General features: G+C 40.0%; 2 protein-coding genes across 3 annotated transcripts in view; both read right to left on the bottom strand.

Moving 5' to 3' along the window:
• Positions 1-78: 78 nt before the first annotated feature.
• On the bottom strand, positions 79-7,056 carry pomt2 (protein-O-mannosyltransferase 2). 2 transcript variants are annotated; one of them, XM_039785277.1, is made up of 21 exons: positions 6,277-7,055; positions 6,095-6,179; positions 5,905-6,009; positions 5,651-5,759; positions 5,177-5,285; positions 4,852-5,011; positions 4,641-4,747; positions 4,469-4,551; positions 4,095-4,204; positions 3,923-3,989; positions 3,761-3,821; positions 3,556-3,634; positions 3,150-3,301; positions 2,967-3,058; positions 2,789-2,865; positions 2,638-2,709; positions 2,481-2,540; positions 2,286-2,391; positions 2,037-2,177; positions 1,287-1,398; positions 79-814 (listed from the first exon to the last, which is right to left on the bottom strand). In XM_039785277.1, exons 1-21 carry the CDS (start codon positions 6,570-6,572, stop codon positions 709-711), a joined length of 2,289 nt encoding a protein of 762 aa, XP_039641211.1. In that variant the 5' UTR covers positions 6,573-7,055; the 3' UTR covers positions 79-708. The 2 variants fall into 2 exon arrangements, with proteins under 2 accessions (XP_039641211.1, XP_039641212.1); XM_039785278.1 differs by lacking the exon at positions 1,287-1,398 and having other exon boundaries at positions 6,277-7,056.
• An 841-nt stretch (positions 7,057-7,897) lies between these two features.
• LOC120548794 (latent-transforming growth factor beta-binding protein 2-like) overlaps positions 7,898-20,944 on the bottom strand; it is a 91,694-nt gene continuing 78,647 nt past the window's right edge. Inside the window, exons 32-41 of the mRNA XM_039785276.1 lie at positions 17,361-17,489; positions 16,584-16,718; positions 15,342-15,542; positions 15,119-15,211; positions 14,626-14,754; positions 14,195-14,335; positions 13,199-13,372; positions 12,820-13,089; positions 11,874-12,023; positions 7,898-10,177 (exon numbers count right to left, since the gene is read on the bottom strand). Of these exons, the coding sequence (XP_039641210.1) occupies positions 10,002-10,177; positions 11,874-12,023; positions 12,820-13,089; positions 13,199-13,372; positions 14,195-14,335; positions 14,626-14,754; positions 15,119-15,211; positions 15,342-15,542; positions 16,584-16,718; positions 17,361-17,489 (1,598 nt within the window). The 3' untranslated portion in view covers positions 7,898-10,001. The remainder of the gene's footprint in view (positions 10,178-11,873; positions 12,024-12,819; positions 13,090-13,198; positions 13,373-14,194; positions 14,336-14,625; positions 14,755-15,118; positions 15,212-15,341; positions 15,543-16,583; positions 16,719-17,360; positions 17,490-20,944) is intronic.

Below are 20,944 nucleotides of genomic sequence, written 5' to 3'. Positions count from 1 at the left end.
TTCATATCCTGGCCAGAACACTCTAGAAATAGATGTTGAGAAACAAAATAGAGATAAAATGTTGACAATATAAACAAGTAAGCACAGACTACAAGAATATCAGTTTATTTATCATCCTGAAATGTGCATATGACACAGAGCCAGTAGTAGTCTTATAATGTAAAAACAGAAGCCAGTACTGAACAGCACTAATACTAAAATACCAGGCATGAGACAATCACAAATGAAAATACAATAACCTATAACTAACAAAAAAATGTTTTCTTCAAAACTGACCAACAGGGAGCTGCAGCAGTTCCACTTTACTTTCACTAGCTCCTTTCAGGCACTTTAGCTTATTATTGAGACATACAGTATAAACATATCCATATACAAGTCCAGGATGTAAGATGTGTTGTGAGTTAAGGCAGCTTGGTAATGATTAGTGTCTACATCTTTATTCTCCACAACACTCTGGCTTTCATTATACACAGATTCAGGTCCGTCTAATACAACTGTTCCACCCCTTTTTACACATTATAGACTACAATACTTGGAAATGTGGAGACACATGAATACATGGACAGGTGCAGTAAGTACATAATAAAAATGATGCGTTTGTGTAAACACTAAGACCACAAGTCTGTGAGACAGATGATTGATTAAATTCCCTCATATTCAGAACAGTTATACATCACAATATTAGGGTCTTCTTCATGCAAAAGCGGACTAGAACTCCCAGGAGTCCATCCACTTCAGGCCAGCCATGGTGCTGCCCGGCTCGTGTGCCAGAGGACCCGTCATGCCGTAGGAGAGTGGATGGAACAGGTAGAAACTGACAGACAGAGAATGGATTACAGTGATTTGTACAAAGTAAAAGAAGCACTTTTAAACTTAAAAATATGTTTAGTCAATCTAAAACCAGGCTAGCTGTTCCCCCTGTTTCTAATCTTTGTGCCAATCTAAGCTAAACTCCAGCTGACCGTAGCTTTAACTTAACAGACAAATAAGTGTGGTATCGATCTTCTCAGCTATCTCTCGGTACGAAAGAAAATTATCGTTTTTCCCAAAAGGTTTATTCATCATCACTGACACTCTCTTTCTCTACATGCAAGTGCAGAAATGTTGTTTTTTGGGAGTATTTGAAAGGCATTTTGGGAGAATCAAGGGCAAGTGAGAACTGGATGGATGTATAATCACAAGAAACCTCATTAAATGCAATAGACATCACAAACTGATGATGTTCTGTTTATGACAGTGTGAGAATAAACCACATTAAAGTTTTCCTTCACTGCTAGTCATCTCACCTGTAAAGAACACCGAACAGAAGTACCATTTGCCCGATTCTCTGCAGATGATCAGAATAAGGTGGGCGGAGTATCAGGTCAGTGCTTTTCAACAGAAAGTCGAATGTAATTCCTGTGAAAAACAAACAGTGAGTGCTTTGACCACAAACCTGTGACCAACATAACTGCTTTGTCTGTATCAGGGGTGTTCAAAGTCTGACACTGGAGACTCCGATCAAATCAGACACAATTAAAACAACTGCACTGTGCCTGCCCCCCCCCCCGCCCCAACAAATCTGTCTACTCTAATACAAAAAATAATACATTGATTGTGCAACTTGAAGTTAATATTAATAGATTTGTCTATTATGATTCTTTGTCTTGTTTCGACTTGGGAGTAATTATGCTCTTAGATTTGGAACCACAGTTACCACAATGCTTTGGGGAATGTAAACAGTATAATATTGCCATTGGGTCACTGAGCTATGGGCAACTTGAGCCTTGTTTTAGCATGTAATGCTAAAACAATTTACCTACATTTACATGTAGGTAAATTGGCACCATTAAAAGTATGCCGAATTAGCTATTAGCAGTTTATATTCGACTTGGTTATGACTCCGAACGATTTTTGACTTAAATTGTGTGCTCTAAGTACTTTAATTGCCTTTCACTTCATGTAGTATCTTTGCCACATGTCTCTCCCTCCTCCCTCCCTGCAAACCTCTGGTCTATATAATGGAAGTATCCAAAATGCAGTAAGAGATTTGGTACCTGTTAGCATGCTGCTGAAGAGCATTGCAGGAAAGTAGTGGTGGTAGTAGAGGACACGGCCCATTGTATAGAAAGGTGCATAGTGCAGCAGCCAACCAAAGAGTAGCAGTCCTCCTCCTCTCATAAGCACAAGAGAATGTTCTGAAAGACAGAGTGGAGTACAGAACATTTATTTGAGGTTTAAATCATCTTCATATTTTTACTGCTGCTGCAACCACAATCAGTCAGTACCACTATCAATAAGCATACCTATTCTTTTTTGGCCCAATGAGAAACCTCTTTGGAGGGCTATAGACACCACTGCCACCATGATAGGATACAATCCCAAACTGGCCAGGTTTATCCACCAAACCACCTGCAAAAGAGTATTTATAGCGTTAATGGGCGCTGGTCAGAGACGATCAACAGCAGGAAAAAAATCAAACAAGCCTCAGACAGACTTACAGGGTTCCCCAGCAGGTAAACACGATACTCCGTGTCATTCACTCCAGAAAACCTCAATCCCTTTAAAGAAATAAACCAAGAACATTTTTAGTGTAAAGTGGTTAGACATATAATACATTTTTTTTTTAAGTTTAGAAACATAGATCATTCAATGCACCTGATAGTTGATGGGCCAATGCCAGGGTTTTGAGTTCATCTCATTGTCTTTGGGTTTCAAGCCACTGTTACCCTAAAAAGACACATTTTATGTCAATAAATGATTTCTAATAAAACGTTTTGGATTAACATCTTTTCTCATTGTTTCTTACTCTTATCATAACAATGTGGGACTCCAGTAAGATCTCCAGAAAATGGGGCTTCAGCACAGACAAACTAATATTGGGCACTGCCAGAACATGCAAGAGGAAAAGGAACATGTTGGTTAGTGTTAGTCATCATAAAGTATAGACAAAAACATAGGAGCACAAAGAATGTTTTTTATCTTACATTTGGGGTTGATATGATCTTCAATGTTCCACTGAGAGCTTGGCGTCTCCTTCAAGTAGGGACTACAGGTCACCTCCACCTGTTCCCAGCCCCTGAACAGAAACAAAAAACATTTGCTTTGACTGTCCATACACATAATGAATCTTGAACAGAAAAGGAGGGGCAGAGAAGACTAGTCTTTACCACTTTGGGAGAGTCTTGCTAGAGGAGTACAGCACACAACCGGTAGCTCGGTGCAGAAAGCGGACTTTGCTACGCAGCACCTTCACCAGGTCACCATTCCGACCTCCACACACCTCCACCTGCCACAGGTCATTGGTGTCACCTGTGCCATTCTAACAACAGAGCAAAGGTGGAGATGTGTGTTAAGCTTGGGGACATACAAATATATGAAGACATGCAATCAGAATCCTATATGTTATTAATGCTGAGTGAGGCAATTCATAGTTTGTCATCTCAAAAACCAAATAAAAGCAACTTCAAAAGAAAACAAACTTCACCCAGAAGTCGTGTGACATGTCATCCGTCAACTGTACAGAGCAGTAAGTCATCTTTTTTTAGTGGGGCTTTATGTTATGGGTCTACTCACAATGCCATAGCCTGTAACCTGGAAGTGTTTCTTGGTCAGAGGGGCTTCATGGAGGTGACTGTGAAGGTTACGGGTTGTTCTGAAAGGACCAGTAAAAATTACATTATCGCAAAAACATGCACATAATTTGGATTGGAATGACATTGAATCCTGAACATTAAATAAGGTTTTTCATTTCACTGCTCTGTGGAGACATGATTCTTACTCTTTGTGCTCCAGTCGAATGATGTCACCATGACGAACCAGATCAGGTGTCCCAGATTGAGCTTAATACGGATAAACAATAAGAGGCTCATACATTACTTCCTTATGACTTAAATTAATGCCATTGGTAGCTCTAAACAGTAAATCAACCCCATCTGCTCACATTCATTAGCATCCTGTCTGTGAACAAGCCACAAATTGTTATAGTCCTTATGGAGATAGGCTGTCACCTGTAAGGAAATGGCAGAGAAAACTGTTTATTAAGAATAAATAAAATGATCACAGATAATGGCATGTTTAATTATGTTTGTGAATGTTTCACAGTGTTGCCTGACCTGCTGCTGCCTTGCTCCCACTCCCTCGGGGTATAAGTGCCAATGAGAGTGCAAATAGCCTCCAGCAATACGGAGGTTTTTTACTGTGATGGTGGAGCCATATGCCAGGTCTACATCAGAACAACAACATATTGCTTCAAATTATTACAAAACACACACACACACAAAAAAAAATTACATTTAATGAAAAATTACGTTTGATAAAGGCTTAACAATAACAATAGAATGTTACTTTGTGAAGAGAGTAAAATGTAAGCAAACATTTCAGCCCATCTGGCTGCCATCAATATTAAAGGAATGGGAAAAAAGAAAAATTTGCCCAACTTTTCTATTTTCTTATTAGTATTTCAACAATTGCAGTGTTTGGGACTCACACTCAGGCATGGATGCATTGTGTAGATTGTTCCCGATTAGACGGGACTGAAAGGCTGAGCTGAAGAAACCATCTCCCGGTCCACTGGTAAGAGAAAACAATCATGATTACTAGTATTTATGGTGAGATGAGCAGTAATCACACTGTATCCATAATATAACAATCAGACACACCTTTTGTTCAACACAACAAAGTGGATTGCAAATATTGTAACGTAGAGGAAAAGTGGAAGCAGGATGAGTCCAACAACCCGAGCCAGGAAGTGCTTTGCAATTTCCACCTGGAGCCAGAAAACAAGGTGAGAAGAGCCTAACAGTCAAACCTCGAGCGCTACTCATCAACACAATCAGTTACCAGTACCATTCAAAATTTGCTGGGGTTTACCAGTGAGAGGCTCAGGTCTCCCAAAAGCCTCCAGAGGTCCCAAACTGTATTCAGTCCAACCAGCAGAATGACAAACAGACCCACAAACTTCACTCCCAATGCTCCAGCAAGGTTTGCACCAGTCAGTACCAGCCACAGCCACCAGGAGGCAGCAAAAGGGCTGGGAAAAAATAAAGTTAGAAAAACAACCACATTGCACCAAACATTATTAGCAAGCAAGATTTGTTCTTGTTGGAAGATAGATTAGTATTCTTTTAGGACTGTAATTATAATTATCTTACCATACTTAAACCAAACCAAAATCAAAGTCCTAGCGGTGTCCTACCTGCATCTCTGCTGGTTGAACTTGACCATGCTCAGCACTGCTGCCATGATGAAGAACATGAGTATAGGGTCTAACAGGATGTACTGGGAAATGGTGATAAAGCCAGTGTCTGCAGGACGAGGAAATTCAGCACAAATTAATTCTCCTTATTACAACAGGGTTATTTGACATTTAAATAGTTAAGGTCCAAGACTCTCCTTATATTTATCAAAAATGCTGTTGGTAAGATCAGCAAAAGAGACACAACATTAAATGAAAACAATGGCCAATATGGAAGATGACTTAAAAGTCACTTTGGCCATGGTGGTTTCCCTACTCCCAAAATGTGTATGCGCAGGTTCCATCCAGAGCTACATGCTGTTTCTTTTATTTTTTCAGGAAAAACAAGGATATTGGAAGGTTGAGTAGTTAGTGTATTGCAACTTCAACATGTTTTTGAGTTGTGCAACCCTTTTAAACAAGATGAATACTCACCAAATATGAGCAGGATGGCAGTAATAAGGGCAGCACTGTGAGACTGAGACAACTCCAACACTATGAGGTAGGCAAAAATTGGGAGACAGGAGCCCAACATGGCACAAAACTGTAGGGTAAGAGGCAGACCAGGCACATCAGCAGCCTTAATGTCTTGTCATTTAAAAGTTGTGAAAAGACTATATGTATAAATTCAAACTGCATTGTTAATCAGTTAGAAAAGAGCAGGTTTTCTCGTGTGGAAAGCAGCTTACCCCTCTCATCCCCCAGTAGTTGTGATGTTTATATTTATCTCCTGGCTTTATGAAAGGAAAGGTGCCATCATAACCAGTCATGTAACCGGCGAGACCTATCAGCATCTGCAACAGATTAATGGCGATCAATACTCATACTAGAGTGGTTTCCCTGAAGACACTACACAAAAGGGATACTCTGTGATCTCACTTTTCCAAGAGGAGGATGGACATCGAAAAAGAAGGTCCTGTTGATGTAGTAGCTTCCCATCTTTCCAAAGTGTGTCTCATCCCAGCTGGAACACCAAAACGAGTCATCATAAAAAAAATAATAATAATAATAATTACAAAATCTATGAACAAAATCTACTAGTATTCATGACTTTTACTCACCACACATGAGGGGGCTCTGTTATCTTGTAGAGGCGTGTAGAAAAAGAAAGCCCCACTACCAACATCAGCAGCACTCTGGTTGGGGGATCCGCACTAAAGTTTTCTCTGGCCGAAAACTCAGCAGATGTCCCATTTGAACACTGAGAGTGTCCAGCAGTCTGACTATTTTCATCCTTTGACAAATGAGTGGATGGGTTTTGGACGTTTTTTTCTGAGGTGGGAAAGATTTTCCTGTTTCGTAGTGTTGACGTGTCCCCTGTTTTGTTCCACTGTGTAATGCATTCTTCCTTTGCCATTAGTGAATGAAACCTGTAATAAACTGACCAGACCACCTTCCAAACCAGGATAGTCTAAGATTTTGGTAACACTACCTAATCATGACCTTACACCCATAACAGATATAGTTAATGGGTGATATCTAGATTATGCGTAACTGTGCTGTCTGGGACAAAAGAACTAACGTTACATTAAACACATCTAACGTTAGATATTATCACACATATTTGTTACATTGCAGCCAAGCTATTAAGACATTTTAATCGATAACATACTTATCCTAGCTTGCTAACCAAGTCTCCACTCGTCAAATGGCGGCATTCCACACAATTATGTTTTGTATTGTACATTTATGATTACAAATTGCAAACCTTCTCTATCGCCTCAAATTACGGTTTATTATTCAAGATTTAGCTAGCTAGTTAGCAACACAACGAGCGAGAGATCACGAGAGGTTGCAGCCGGTTGCAGCTCGAGTCAAATTAAAAACACGTAAGAATCGAGGTGGTTTCTGGGAGGTGTATTCCAATGTGTTATTTGGGCATGGTGTTGAAGGGTAAACACAATTTCCCATAATCCTTCTGGGATAAATCCCAGGTTAACCAATTGGAAAACGTTATGGAAAAGATTGAAAAGCAGTGATGTGCAGGGCTATTTGGCCACTAGAGGGCGATATAGTATAATAAATCATTTTAATATTAACATTCTATTTTCCCCTTCTTAATGGAGAAAAATACTACATTTCAGAGGATAACTGCACTACTTTTTTGGCAGCCATAGCTACTTTTAGATTTAGACTCAAAACAAATAGTTTACATAAAATGTTGAATTGTGACAGATTAAACTAACAACACAACAATATATGAATATGGTCAACTTAGTGCTGCCTTGACCAGCTGCACCTTTAAATGCTGCTTACATGCTACTACACCTAAGATAATACTTCAATTATCCAAGAACAATAATATTTACTAATAAAACACTCTGACTGTACTGTAATTAAGTATTTTTACATTGTGGTATTACTACTTTTACTGAAGTAAAGGATATGTCTACCATCACTGCCAAACATACACCTCTGACCACTTACATCACGGTTCATATACCTGCACCAAACTGTTCAAGAACTACACTGCTTGGTGTAAGAAAGTCTAGTCTAATGAACGTCTAGTGCCTTTTTTATAACTAGTCATAGTATACTACATACTACCTAACCAAGTATTCTTGTTTTAATACAAATAAAATTCCACAGCAGCAAATTACTGTGAATATATTCATATATATTCACATAGTGAACATAAGGTGTTGATTTCCATTTTTCAAAGTAAATGTTCAAAGAGATTGATATTTTTTATGTTTTTATTTTTGATGACTGATAGTGATTACAGTCAAGAGGTAAACAAAATTAATGAGCATGATATTTCCAATGACCACAGCTTTACAACAAGACATTTAGTTATTTGTGGTTTTGAAAGGCTTTAAATATTCCAACTGTGACCTAAATGTTAGACTTCCGGTATGATGATTTGAACAGCACAGTCAAGTACAGTGGACATCAAGTGGAAACATTTGTACAACTTGGGTTTATAAGTTATGAATGCATGTTAATTAGGATTAGGTCATCAACTTTAGTCATCCTCCAAAGTTAGAATTAGACTTTTAAGTTTCCGCACTGCTGAGAAAAGTTCAGTCCATTAGACAAGTAATGCCATTATTTCCTAAACCTGAATATAAAAGAAAAAAAAGGTATAAGTGGGAGTTCAGAAACCACATGAGAAGGTCGATACTGTCTATGATACATTCATGACATAAGGATCCAACAGAGACTAAAAGAAATAATGTTCACAATTACTTATATTTAGCCATAAAGTTGTGACGCACAGAAGTTAGTGCTTGCATTTCAAAAGCATCGTCTTTGTAATGAACTTGAAGAGACGAAATGTCTGTGATTAGAACAGTGCTGCCACTTCCACAAAAAAATACATTTCATTGTCTGCTCCACAGGGCAGGGTATACACACAGTTCCTCTGGTACAGTGTCAGCCACTCTCCTCATACATACATAGATATGCTTTAAAAAACATTTTTACAGACATGTATACATCTACAAAGCTATAATGCCAGATTTTCTTACATTTTATGTTTTATGTCAAACAAAAATATTGGTTGTGCTATAATGCATTAAGAGAATATGTAACAAAAATAATACATAGTACTAGATCTGTACAAAATATACCAAACCTCTCCAACGAAGCCTGTGTCTTTACATGCATTCAGAGATGCACACATGGGAATGGTCTTATGTGAGAGCTGGGATCCTTTTGCGTGTGTGACACTGGTATATAAAACTAAACTTTCACTTTAAGCTGTGATATTTGTGGATCATTTCAACTAATCCTTCCTGTGGATTCAGAAGTAGCCTGGAATCAAACTTTGAGTCATGGTAAATATGGTTTTTACAGATGTATAAATTAATACTGTTAAAAAGAAAACAAAAATCGGGATCAGCAACTGAATCCATGTTGTCCTTCTTCATCGCTGGTATTAAATGGTGTCAAACAGAGGAAGGCAGGTTATACCTATTGCACCTTTTTTGAACATTACATAGATCATCATATACATCTACAGGCTTTCCAGGTCCAGGTAAAGGCCGAAGCTTGAAATGTGTACGTTTGGCTGTGTTGACTTCTTACTTCTTGGTCCAGAGATTCTTCAACTTTAGCTTGTGGTTAATCTTGAAGAAAAGAAAGGCAGTTGTGGGAAAAGTTCTTTCTGTGAATGTCTGATGTTTATCAACCCTGGCATCCGTTTAGTCCAAGGTCAATGCTAATTACGACTGAGTGAGGAAATTGGTGAGAGGTTTGACAGTGAGGCACAAGCTGATTTATGAGTGACTGATTTCTTATGACATTCCTTCTTTGACAAAAGACATTTATTATCTCCCCACACTGTCTCTGAGGTCAATTGGTGAGGCAAATAAAACAAGAGGAATCAAGTATGCTCTCTGAAATAGGTCGCTTTCTTAGTTTGCAGAGGCCCGTCATGTAAATGAAATAAATAACACAACAAAAAGAAAGTGACAGAGAAAAAAAAAAGTGGAAAATATATCTGCATATCAAATTGCCTGGGGTTACTGAATAAAACAAGATCAGTCCACAAACTCCCTTTAAGGCAAATGGATATCTGGTGAGTACTAAATCCCATGTAATACATTCACTGCACAATTCCTGGTCCTCTTTAATGTGTATGAGGGGGGATGAATGTGTTCTGTGCTGAATGCGCATGTGTGCAATGTGTGTATGTTTGCGTTTTGTGTCTGTATGTGTGTGTCGGGAAAAGAGTTTGGACGTCTCAGCGGTACTGTTGGAGGTTTAGTGCGAGGCCCTTGGGGGAAAGGGCAGAGGGGTGTAAGGTGATCTTTAAGGGAGCAGGAATAGCTGGCAGTCTGTCTCAGTTTCCTGTCTCCACAAGCCCAGATGCTGGGATCTCTGGGATGCATTTGTGTGGCTCTGCGGAGGCCATGAAGCCCGGCAAACAGGTGCACTTGTACGACCCTTCTGTGTTGGTGCACTGCCCGTTCTGACACAAGGGCACCTTGTCACTGATGTCCTCACACTCGTTTATGTCTGCAGGAAGAGGAGACATGACGAGTTAGTCAGCAGGGAGATTTTACAGCTGAAACAGCTGCCTGCGCAACATCTGCTGCTGAGTGGCCATATGGGTATATGAGGAGTGGGATACTGGAATGCTAAAATAATTCATACTTTTGATTTCACTTAAACCGTTCTTTCTTTCTTCCTTTTTTCCCTTCATTTCTTTCTTTTGTCCTTTCTTTCTTCCTTTCTTGTTGTTTTCTTCCATGCTTTCTATCATATCCAATGACCTTCACCAGCAGAAGACTTTGAAACTCAACTGTGCTTAAAGTGCTGAGAATATTTAAACGTCTATAATCCTAGAGCTGCAATGATTGGTTGATTGGTTAACTTTTTTTCTGAGCAAAAATGCCAATTATTCTCTGGTTCCAGTTTCTCAAATGTGAGGATTTGCTGCTTATCTTCTCCTTAAATTAAAGTGAATTGGATATTTTGGAGTTTTGGACTGTTGGGCTGACAAAAAAAAGACGATGACTTGACCAAATGATTAATCGAGAAAGTAATTGGCAGATTCATTTCTAATAAAAATAATCATTAGTTGCAACCCTATACAATTTCATGACAAATGGGCAAACTCCAGGCATGGATGAAGATGATGTGATCAAAAGCTCCACAACAGCTACTAAAGGGACCTGGAGGTGAAATTGTTGAAAATGGTATGCAATCTTGCAAACAATAAACAATTGTTTTTAATTAGTTCCACAAAAGTTCACATTTGGAGGTACAAGGTTTTCACTCAACACCAAGGACATGTTGCATAATATCTCATCTTGTATATCTTAAATCAAACATGCCGTCATGTTGCGTGTCGGCTGGATGGGGTCTGAACTTGAATTCCCAGCCATCTCGAGCACTCAACTGTTCAGAATGATGGTAAAATTAACAATGCATTGGATTATGTTTCCTTTTGGCCTTCAAGTGATTTTTCTTTCCCCTTTTTCAACCCTGGAGGTCCAATTGTCATTTCATAGCAGTCCATCTCAAATGACCCTCCTGTTTATGTCATGCTCTTCTAGGGAAATGCTCATGGTGATATTAATAAAAGGAGGCATGGCACGAGTTGCACAGCTCCCACATGTTTCCACAGGGTTGAAATTCAGTCACTTTCCTTGGGAAAAGGTCTGGCCTTGGAACTGATAAGCTTGTACGCAGACAGAATATTGTAATCATAGCATTTCATTACAACAAGACACTCTCACTTTCTTACAAAACAAACAAAGTACACTTAAAAGATATAATATCTCATGTAATACACCGAGTGGCGAAGATTCAAGGCCTCCTTACTTTTGGCAGAGTGTGACTAGGGAATTTCAGACCAAAGGGTAACACACGATGATTTTAAGAAGTACACGTCTTTCATTAGTTCCTCCTAAAACATAACTTAATGCAAGGTTGTTAAATTCAAAGCTTCTCCTTGAGCTTGATGATTTACTGCATGAAGAGTGACCTCACTGAAATTAATCCAAGTCCTGGCTCCAAAAGGCTTAAACCTGAAGAGTTCACTGCGGTTTGATTTCAAGATTCAACACCACATTTTGAAACAAGATTTAATGAAGTGATTTATTCCCTATTGATTCTGGGAAGTCCATGAACATTTTCATTTGGATGGCAGTCTACATGTGGGTGGTCTGTTGAGAAAGATATCAAAGATGCTGGGGAAAGAACTCACCTATACAGGCCATCTTGCTTAGGTCAAGTTCGTAACCGTCAAAGCAGTCGCAGGTGTAACCTTCTCGCACACGAACGCAGCGGCCGTTTTCACACCCGTTCAGGATTCCACATTCCTCCGCTCGGAGACCCTCAAAGCCATCGTAGCGCTCTGATTAGACACACAAATATAGATTAGAACACATGTTAAAAAAAAAAGAAAAGTCTTGGGATATTATGGCACATTATCATTAATTTTTTGTTATGTGTCTGGCCACCGGATGAATGCAAGTCCAATACTCAATCTCTTTTAGTTCTGTTTTTGGTCTCCACCAACTACTAAATCTAGTATCTAAATAAATCTAAATTCTCCACTATGTTCACCAGCTTGTTGCTGACTGTCTGTCTGCTGCTATTGCTGCTGTTAGACAGCAGGTAGGGTACAGTGGGTTTTTAGAGCCTGACCGCTGCTGCTCAAAACAACATCATGAGAGCTGTGAGAGTGAACCAAAACAGTAAAGTTGTGGTTCGGACAGCTGACAAGCCGATTTGGGTAATAAGTCTCTTCATCACTTTAAATGGCCCCTTTCACACTGCCACATTGTTTTTACATTGTCATCATTTGATACATTGTTATTCTAAAATACTGATATAGCTACTTTAATACATAGTGTTACTTGAATAAAAATATTAATGTAAGATTGTACTTTTAATGTACTTGTAATTTGCCCTTTGTATTGCTAATGATGAGTTTGATGACTTTGCACACCACTGGTCAGCTATGACCTGTCTTTAGGGAACAAATATTGGTGATCTTTTTGGTGTTACGATTGTCAGGGACTAAAGCTCAGAGTGGATTGATTTACCACTGCATTACAGAATATAGTATACTCTATATTATACACAAATGCTCCAACCTATTAACATATTGTGGATGAAAAACCACAGGACACATACAGTATACCCACCAGCATAGGAATCCACCGGTCGTGGCTGCTGCTGCCGTGGTCGTGAAATGGGGACACGGAAAGGTGGCTGTTGAACGCTGTAGTCATTGTCATTGAAGCCCTCAGGAATGTCATAGGGTCCTGCAGGGCTGCCATAACTGTCCCAGTATGGAGGAACAAAAGGCTCCGCAGTATCCTCTGGCCCCTCAAGACCGTACTCGTATCCTGGCCTCTCTCGCAGACTGTCTGTGCCTTCTCTCCGAGGCAGGTTGCACATCACTGCGTAGTCATCTGAATACAGCAGTTATATTTTGGATGATGATAACAATGATGTGTTAATATAAAGAACAACAATTATTAAACAGTGTAACTGCTATCTTATGTGCATCCTGCTTCTCACCAGAGTTTTTCCGGGGACAGAAGGCACACTGTCCACTCCAGGCGATGCCGTACAGGCAGCAGCATTCAGTGTATGTAGTTCTGCGTCCCTGGAGGGGTTCTGAACACATGTTGTACCCCTCCAGACGCTGCCAGCAAATATCCATGTGCACATCGTGATCAGGCTCTAGAGTTTCTGAGAAATAGAATGAAGAGTGAGAAAAAATACATAAAAGATACAGCTGTTTCAATCACCTTAATGTCATTCTGTGGTAGAAAAGTAAACCCATCCAAACTTGCCATTACAATTGTGCAACTCTAAGGAGTGGACAGAACCACACCTCCATCCATGGCAAAACACTTAAACAGGCTAACAGATTCAAATATCTCAAATAAACTGAATTAAACTAAACTAAACAAACTTTGCAGCTAATTAATTGATTCTTTTTTCCAGGTCTGCTCTTTGCAGCATATAATCAGCAGTTACTGATTAATACAACCAAGTAAAAGTTCTACCACTGTGAAACTTAAAGGTCCCATATTGTAAAAAGTGAGATTTCCATGTCTTTTTTGATAATAAAGCAGGTCTAGGTGCTAAATACAGTGAAAGTATCAAAACGCTCAATCCACAGAGAAATGCACACAGCCGGTATTCAGAAACAGGACTTTAGGTTACGGTTGTGATGTCACAACTATACTATATATAGGTAGAAAGTGCCGCTACAGTGCTGTTACATTCATTCTCTGGCTGCAATAACGGTGCAGAGACTCCGAGACTGATGTCCAATCAGAGCAGACTGGGGTTATTTCAGAAGGGGGCTTAAAGAGACAGGTGCTAAAACAGAGGGTTTCAGACACAGGGAGATTACAGGTATATTCAGACCCTTTATGAGAAAATAATTTTTTTGAACATTAAAGCACGTAAACATGTTCTGGTAGAAACCTAAAATACAAGTATGAACATGAAAATGAGCGTAATATGGGGCTTTTAACATTTCAATTTCAAATGTTGTCACACCTTCTGTGGTGTTGAGACCAATGCAGCGCCGTCGTGTGCTGTCCAGGACTAATGGAGGACTGCAGAAGCAGTTGAAAGACCCGGCTGTGTTCACACACGCTCCATCCTCACAGGCACTTCCAAATCCACACTCATCGTAATCTAAAAACACATTTACAGAGAGAGGCACACCGACATTACAATATGAAACAATTATCATTCAAAAGTGGTTAAAATGATTAAGGTGCAACATCCAGCATTTTAATCATGAGAGTAGCCAAAACACTGGCATGAGACACAGGGGACCAATCATCTTGAATATGTTTCCATGAAATGAAATGCCTATACAATGACATCCCAGTTTATCTGTTATGGATATTTTCAAATGTTAAAAACTTCAAAAGTAAAAATGTAAATTTGAAAAAATGAATGAAAAAAATTTAATTTCTTACCCACACACTCAAGCCGGATGTTGTCATAGTAGAAGCCAGAGCGACAGTAGCAGGTATAGGTAGAAAAGAGATTTGAACACTGTCCATTCTTACAAATGTCTGATCCAAACATCTCACACTCATTTGCATCTGAAGGGACAGAGAGAGATTTACACCTTGGTATTACATAAGTGAGAGGGAAAGTAACAACAGTCAAAACGTTGGCACACTGCTTTAAAGTCAATCACTCCTCTTCTAAGAAGCTGTCAAGACACACTATGATTAGTCAGGTATGAAGGCAGGTATTCCATTAAGCCTTGGCTAGCCGTAGAGACAGCCACGTAAATGTGGTAAGGGATTATGGTGTCTATCTGGCTTTAAAAGTTCATGCAGGTGGAAGTAAAATGGGCTGCTGACATTGCACCTTTCGGTGCCAATATAAAGTTTTGTGTGAAGGGAAGCTATAAAAGCTCAGGGATATCAATAAAACAAGTTAGTATTTATGCAAACGTACCTATGTAAGGTCGCTGTTCTCCCAGGCTTTGTGTAGAGGCAACAGGCAGGGGTAATAATCCACTGCCATGAGGGCACAACTGGTTATAATCATCTGGAAAATACAAATTGGATTCATTAGTGAAAGAGAAGACAAAACAAAATGGCAATCGCATGCACCGAGTAATCTTTATCCACTTTATTCAGATAAAGTGTCAATACAGATTATCAGCCTCTTGTTGTACCTCTTCCTGGGAGAGGACAGGCGTGGATCTCACAGTTGTCCCCCCAGCCTGCCCCCACTGTGCAGCAGCACTCCTGCTTAGTGGTGTTGCGAGACAAGACGTTGTCGCAGAAGTTGGCGTCGTTCAAGTTATAGTAACACTCTTTCCTCTCCTCAGATGAGGGAGCGGACGGAGGGACTCGAGCGGTGGGTGTCGGGTCAGCTGTAGATGAACAAAGAAAGCATTTCTTCAGGACAGGAAGGGTAGAGGTCATGGTTATCTATAGAAACGCACCTGTGGGTATGGTTGGGATTGGGTTAATTACGAGGGCAAACTGATAGAACAGCTTGAACGCAAATCTCCCAGTACATACAGTTACAGTAGATCCTACACTTCAGTAGCACATCATCATACAGTAACAGCATCTAGTGGCCTCTGCTCTCCATCTGTCAGTGTGTCCAAATGCCTCCAGCAGGTAGTGCATTACCCTCGCCTGCCACTGCTGAGCCTGCTCATTTGTCCAAAGGCATGGGCTCAGACATTTCACCCTTAAGCTGCAGGCTTAGCCAAATGGAAACACTGGCATGTGAGTCAACACACCATTCACTCTCACATGATTGATTAACACACGTCAAAAGCAAACAGCGGAATGTGGCAAAAAGGTACACAAAGGCATAGCTGGGGTTTAGTGCCCAGGCAGAAGAAAAAACATCCCCGCTGAGGGCGCGCCGCTTAATAATGTAAATACGCCCACTTTGTGTACACATACGCCGATCAAGCTGGAGATGTGATGGTGTTTCCATGACTCAAAAGCCCTTTTCTGTCATTCTGAAATTGCAGTATGTTGCATATCTGTAACCTCTGCACTTAAGATCATTTTAGCACGGAAGAAAGCAATGTGTCTTTAGCCATAATTGCCAATAGCTACACCTTATCCCTGTTTGTCTTGGTGAGGAAATTGGTTTACAGTAACTAGGCCCTTAGGGTATTTACTTGGCTCTACTGGACAAGTTACCTCATCATTCATTCGAAGGATTAGGCTAATAGACATTTTTGTAGTCAACCCACCCAACTATAACTCTAGCCTATAAAATAAATGGAAACAGCCAGGTCAAGAGACGTGGAGTAAGTCATGTCCACCTCGTCACCCTTGTTTGGATAATGAGAGACGGCTCATTAAATCAGGGAAAACTCCGTCTCCCAATGATGGGATGGAGAATTAAGTCCTGTGGGTCACTATGAGTGCTAGTCCTGCTCCATTACCCAGGGAGCGGCACTGGCTGGTGATGGGATCAAATTCCTCATTGTCGTTGGGGCAGATGCACAGGAAGCTGCCATCGAAGTTCTCACACAGGGCCTCCCCACACAGCGCCAAGCTCATCTCGCACTCGTTCACGTCTGAGAAAGACAGGAGAGGAGGGCGTGAGGTCAGTAAAGGATCAGGCACATACGCACAGGCATGCGCACAATGAGGTCGTAGCGAGGTCGCACAAAATAATCTTAATTATCTTGTTATTGGAAGAGTAGTTCATATCCAATTGACAGAAAAAAACACTTCATGAATGCATTATAGACATATACACTTCTTTGCTGTGATTGATTCACTCCTACTCTATCTGTGCCTCTCAACCTCAAGCCTATTGGTTCATAATAAAGATGTAAATCTCTAAAAAATAAAATATATGTAAAATATGTACTTTCATTTTCAAAAAAAGGCTAAATGATTTCTTTGAACAGCTGGGCACTGTAGTTTTTAGCAAACATTACTCAAACAGGTGTATATAAAGCATTCATTAGGTACTATTTTCAGATATGAAATACACATTTGGTGCTCTAGTGAGTACAACAATGAAGCTCTATGGCACAGAGGAATACGTTACATCAGGCTTTGGCTACACAGACAATATTATTTAGTTAGTTGATTAATTCATTGTTGGTTTTGGTGTTTTCATAGGATTTTTAGAAAAACAGATAGTATCCCTACACTTATCTTTTAATCAGTAATGTACAATGAATATTTATTGAAGACCAGTTACAGACCGACACATTTGCTCATGTCTTCGGGCAGGTTGGTGTAGCCTTGGTCACACTGGCAGCGGAAGGAGCCGTCTGTGTTCTCGCAGAAGCCGTGTTTCCCACAGATAGTTTCATTGACACACTCATCAATATCTGCGAGGCGAGAGCACACAGAGATGTGAGCACATCATTAATATTTACAACTTCACCCTGTGCAATAGACTTTCAAACTGCCGGTATAAAAAACATGGCACCGCTTTTCCAAAATAAACATCACGACCATTGTGATCTTACAATAACAATAGAAATCACTGCCATCATAACATGCCAGAAATGTTTTACAGATTAGACAATTCATTAAAAAGGGTTTTCAAACTTAATGTTTGTAAATCATTTCATGGAGACTCTCTCTGCATCACAGCAACACAGTGAACTTGAGTGTGGTGTGGATCTGAAAAATAACTGCAAGTGTCTTTGGTTGTGTCAATGGAGTGAGAAGTGACTGTTAGGTCACTGGGATGTTGACAAAGTGTAAGAGACGGAGGAGTTTACAGCATGCAGCCAGAATTCAGCATTTACCCAGACACTGTACAAGCAGTTGGAGAAAGACGGCTGAGGTGGCACGAACAGGAGTTGATTCCCATGCTAATCACCGAACATCTTTAAGCTCATTTTAATGTGTGACATCAGCTGTATATTAGATCTAAAATGGTATCATGAAAAAATTCTGAGCATAGGACTTGTACTGTAGGATTTTAGGCCCAAAGGGACCAAATCTGGCAGACGGCAGCCTACAGTAGTTCGTTGTTTGCATGGCAATACATCATAAAACAAGTTTAATAAAACCAGTGGAGAGACTACATGTTATATGTCATGACATGGAAGTTGAGACTGTTAACACTGGACCATGTAACAGCACTGCTGATTGCCTACCACTTGCTGTTTAAAGGCAACATTTTTGAGCAATTTCTTATTTCTTTGGCATCTCAAGTATAGCAGAGAGGCCAAAGAATGATACTACTGGAGGGCAAGTCTGATTATAATTGTTTAAAAAACAATCAGAGTTTAAAGATCACACTTTAGTCACGTGAATTTATTCTCTGATCAGTTTAAATTGCCACTGGTCAATGTTAACATCTTAAATCTGTTTCAGGGTCACATAACCACAATTTATCAGTTTTTCTGAACTGTTTATTTTACTGTGTGTTTACTTGTTCAGGGCATAAATGTCAATAAAAAATGGCCTATTCATCGGTTTCAGTACTTGGTCTGTAATAGCATCTTTTGACCATAGATTTATGAGAAATTTGTTCCACAACTCGTTAGAAACCACATCTTGTTCTTTTCCATCACAAAATAAAAAACAAATTCCAAACTATTCAGTCAGAGATGAAATTAAGTCAGTTCTTGCATATTTTCTGCAAGTCGTTAAGTTGGGAACATTATGACAGACAGTTGACAGATGATAGGAACTGTGCTAATACAATTAGATGACCCACCACTGTGTCTGTGATTACATTTTTTCTTGACTTTTTAGTTTCACAACAACCCTCCATGACCATTCCATTCAAAGTTTCCATGACTAATAGTAACTCCACTGGAGTGATCACAAGTTTAAGAAAAATAAGGGGGGAATGCAGACAATAAAATCACAACAATTTGAATACTTACAAAACATTTTGATCTGTTTAACATTCTCATACATAAGTCTGCCTCTAACATCAGTTAGGACAAAAAGTCAAGTCCAGTGGCAACATTTAAAACACACTAGTTGATGGAGTGCAAAGCACAGTCATTCACATATTGTCTAAACCAGTTTCATATAGCCTCAGAGCACTCATAAAGGCTGTATCAGCTGAAGAAAGTGGGCCAGAAGAACCACAAGCCATTTGATTTGAACAGTGTGCTTGGCCAGGGCCTTGTCTCCCCCTCCAACACAGACAAATACTTTGTCAGGATTGCTAGGGGACACGTTATCTGTCAGTGTTGCCGTCCTGACTTGGCCACTACTCCAACATGCCTCTGGGGTCAGAGACAGAGTCTCCCACAAGCTAATAAAAACTGCTGCAGAGACAACATTGCCTTTGTCGTTTGTAAAAACCTTTAACAGGAAATGCTGAAAAGGATTGCTCAAATAGACTTGTGGGCTCAAATGGTTGCAACATGATAAAAAAAAAGAATGGATGGACACATACTGAAAACCGCCAACCCATTGGACTTGCATTTTGCAGCTGAGGATTGAGATGCCAAACCGGTGTAGAAGTGGTGACGTTTTTTGGATACTATGAGATATTACAAGTAATTGAAAAATACATTTTTAAGAAGAATGTTCCCACAGCTTAATGAAGTGTATTCTTAGGGTAAGGTGAAAAGTATTATATATCAGAGTTTGAGGAACATTTTGTCAAGTGTGAAGAGCTTAAGTGGAGTTTGGAATGTTGGAATGACAGCGGCTGCCATCTGGGAGGTCTGGGAGCAAGGTGATGAAAGCTCTCCACTAATATATAAAATAATCAGTGCCTTCAGGCAGATTTTCATTCATGTGTAACATGGAACAAAATCTGTTGCAAACCACATGCTGTGATGAGATGCAATCAAAGTATCATCCCGGGGAGGAATGAGAGCATCGAGAACAAAACAAATTTAATGGCCTTTGTTTAATTTTTTTTTTTTCTTGACCAGCCATTTAGATCTGTCTTGCAAGCAGAGTCAGCTTGCTGATCACAGCACTAATGGTTTGTGGGGAAAAAACAAATAATACAAAATGAAATAACTAGTCTCACACCAACAGGACGTGGGGTTGCCTTTCTTAGTCTTTCCATGTAATAGTCAGTTACGTCAGGACCCATGCAGAGCTGTAAACTGCCTGTAGGGAAGAACTGAGGCAGGGAAGAGGTTGAGGAGTTCATTTGAGGTGGGAGGAGCTGAGGTTAAGGGACGACCCACGCCCAATAGGAACCTATGCTAATGGTCTGACTCAGGAGGACCTGCTTCTTGGATCCGGGTGATGCTGCGGTTTGGGGGCTAGGGATGGTTGATGGTTTGGGTCTCTGTGCCATGTGTTAATCTGGAGCACATGGTGGCAGGCAACAAAAATATAAGAATCAGTGACTGTTGGCTCACCCCTCCGCAGCCCACACTTCTCCCATATTCTCTAGGCAACCCCTTGTCTGATTGGTCTTATATGCAGAGGTTATTTCACACGTCAGGCAAGGATGAGGTGAGGTATTTGTTTTTAGGGAAGCATGTTTGTGCTCTTTATCTGACATTACATCTACAACCTGTTAACCGTGGAGGTCAAACTGTCATATCATGTGTGTACCTCTAAGAAAAAAATATCATCATACATCTGCACAACAGCATAGGATTGGGCATCGAGAACCGATTCCTACTTGGAATCGTTTAAAACATTACGATTCCAGTAGAATCGTTTCTTTATTGGAATCGTTTGGAATCGTTTAGAGGATTTGGTTTCAAATCCGATCATCGCTTCCCAATTTAATATGCGCAAGTTTTGGTTTCCGAAGCGGCCAGGCGCTTGTTGTGTTGCAGCCTTGGAGCACAGTAAGCAGCGCTCTAGTGTGACTTTATTTTACTTTGAAAAAGCT

Source organism: Perca fluviatilis, chromosome 20, assembly GCF_010015445.1.
Source record: "Perca fluviatilis chromosome 20, GENO_Pfluv_1.0, whole genome shotgun sequence".
Lineage (NCBI taxonomy): Eukaryota > Metazoa > Chordata > Actinopteri > Perciformes > Percidae > Perca > Perca fluviatilis.
This window is presented reverse-complemented; position numbering and strand designations above follow the sequence as displayed.